Raw genomic sequence first — 1168 nt, 5'->3', positions numbered from 1 at the left:
TAATAATAGACATTGGAAAAACAAGTGGCACTAAGAGGAAAAAATAATAATGTGAACTATGTGCACCATATTAAAAGGTGTACTATCAACACATTATAGAACATTTTTAACTAACAAGCTGATAACGCACTGGCCTGTTTTAATTCCCACAAAGTACCTTCTCTTTCCCTTTAGACAAAGCAATTTCTTCATTCCACTTGTGCTGTTCAGCTTCCTCGAGAGACTTTGTGAGACCAGCGATGGTCTGCTGAAGTTCCCTTTTCTCTGCATTGATCCTCTCGACATCAGCTGGAGTGAACTTTTGGTTCTGCAGCAGATGTTGAAGTTTTCCCCTCTCGTGTTTGAGGGATTCCAAAAGACTGACTGAAAAATTACAGAAGTGTTTTCAGTTCCCTCACCTGTTTGACTGGAAAAAAATACATCTACAGCTACAGTCTTACTGCAGCCCAAAGACTAAAGGAATGTAAAAGCTGCTGTGGACTCCTTTGCACTTAATTAGTAATGAAGGACAAAGCAGGTGGCTGATCCAGACATCAGACCTCCCTCAGGATGTACTCAAACAACAGAAAACTTAATTTTAGAAAGACATTATTGTCTGTATTTACCAGTTGTCCCCAGTTCATCTTTTAGTTCTGAGGCTTTGTTCTCCAGTTTGGCTTTAAAAGACTCCATGTTGCTTCGATAACTCAGAAGATTCTTCGAGTCTGCTTGCAGCTTCATCATCTCCATCTTCTTTGTCATTAGACGATCCTGTCCAAAGAAAATAAATTACGTAGTGGTTAGGCACTCAGTCAACAAAAAGTCCAGACAGAAAAGCTTCAACATCTTTGTCCATAAATGTGTCTTTTAAAATGAGGTTATTTTGACACTAGATTGTTCCCATTTACACAATAACATGATTTGATTAGATGACCCTCACCATATATTTTAACATAAGTATGTTATTTTAAAAAAATAAATGCATACACAGGAAGATGTGTCTAAGGAAATGTCTTACTGTCTGATTCTCTTTTGACAGGCGCTCAACCTCCTCACGGAGGGTTTTGAGCTTTTCCTCCTCCGACAGCAGCAGGGTTTCATCAACTTTGTAATGCTTCTCTGTGGAAACACAAGTTTAAAACAATTTAACGAAATACAGAACATGTACATACATTATATATATATATAT

The 1168-nt window shown here is 37.7% G+C and overlaps 1 protein-coding gene across 1 annotated transcript in view; it reads right to left on the bottom strand.

The window, feature by feature from the left end:
• ndc80 (NDC80 kinetochore complex component) overlaps positions 1–1168 on the bottom strand; it is a 9177-nt gene that overhangs the window by 2610 nt on the left and 5399 nt on the right. The window contains exons 9-11 of the mRNA XM_014020785.1: positions 998–1098; positions 606–750; positions 158–363 (exon numbers count right to left, since the gene is read on the bottom strand). Coding sequence (XP_013876239.1) covers positions 158–363; positions 606–750; positions 998–1098 — 452 coding nt within the window. The remainder of the gene's footprint in view (positions 1–157; positions 364–605; positions 751–997; positions 1099–1168) is intronic.

The sequence above is a fragment of the Austrofundulus limnaeus genome, unplaced genomic scaffold (genome assembly GCF_001266775.1).
Source record: "Austrofundulus limnaeus strain Quisiro unplaced genomic scaffold, Austrofundulus_limnaeus-1.0 Scaffold265, whole genome shotgun sequence".
In the NCBI taxonomy this organism is placed as follows: domain Eukaryota; kingdom Metazoa; phylum Chordata; class Actinopteri; order Cyprinodontiformes; family Rivulidae; genus Austrofundulus; species Austrofundulus limnaeus.
This window is presented reverse-complemented; position numbering and strand designations above follow the sequence as displayed.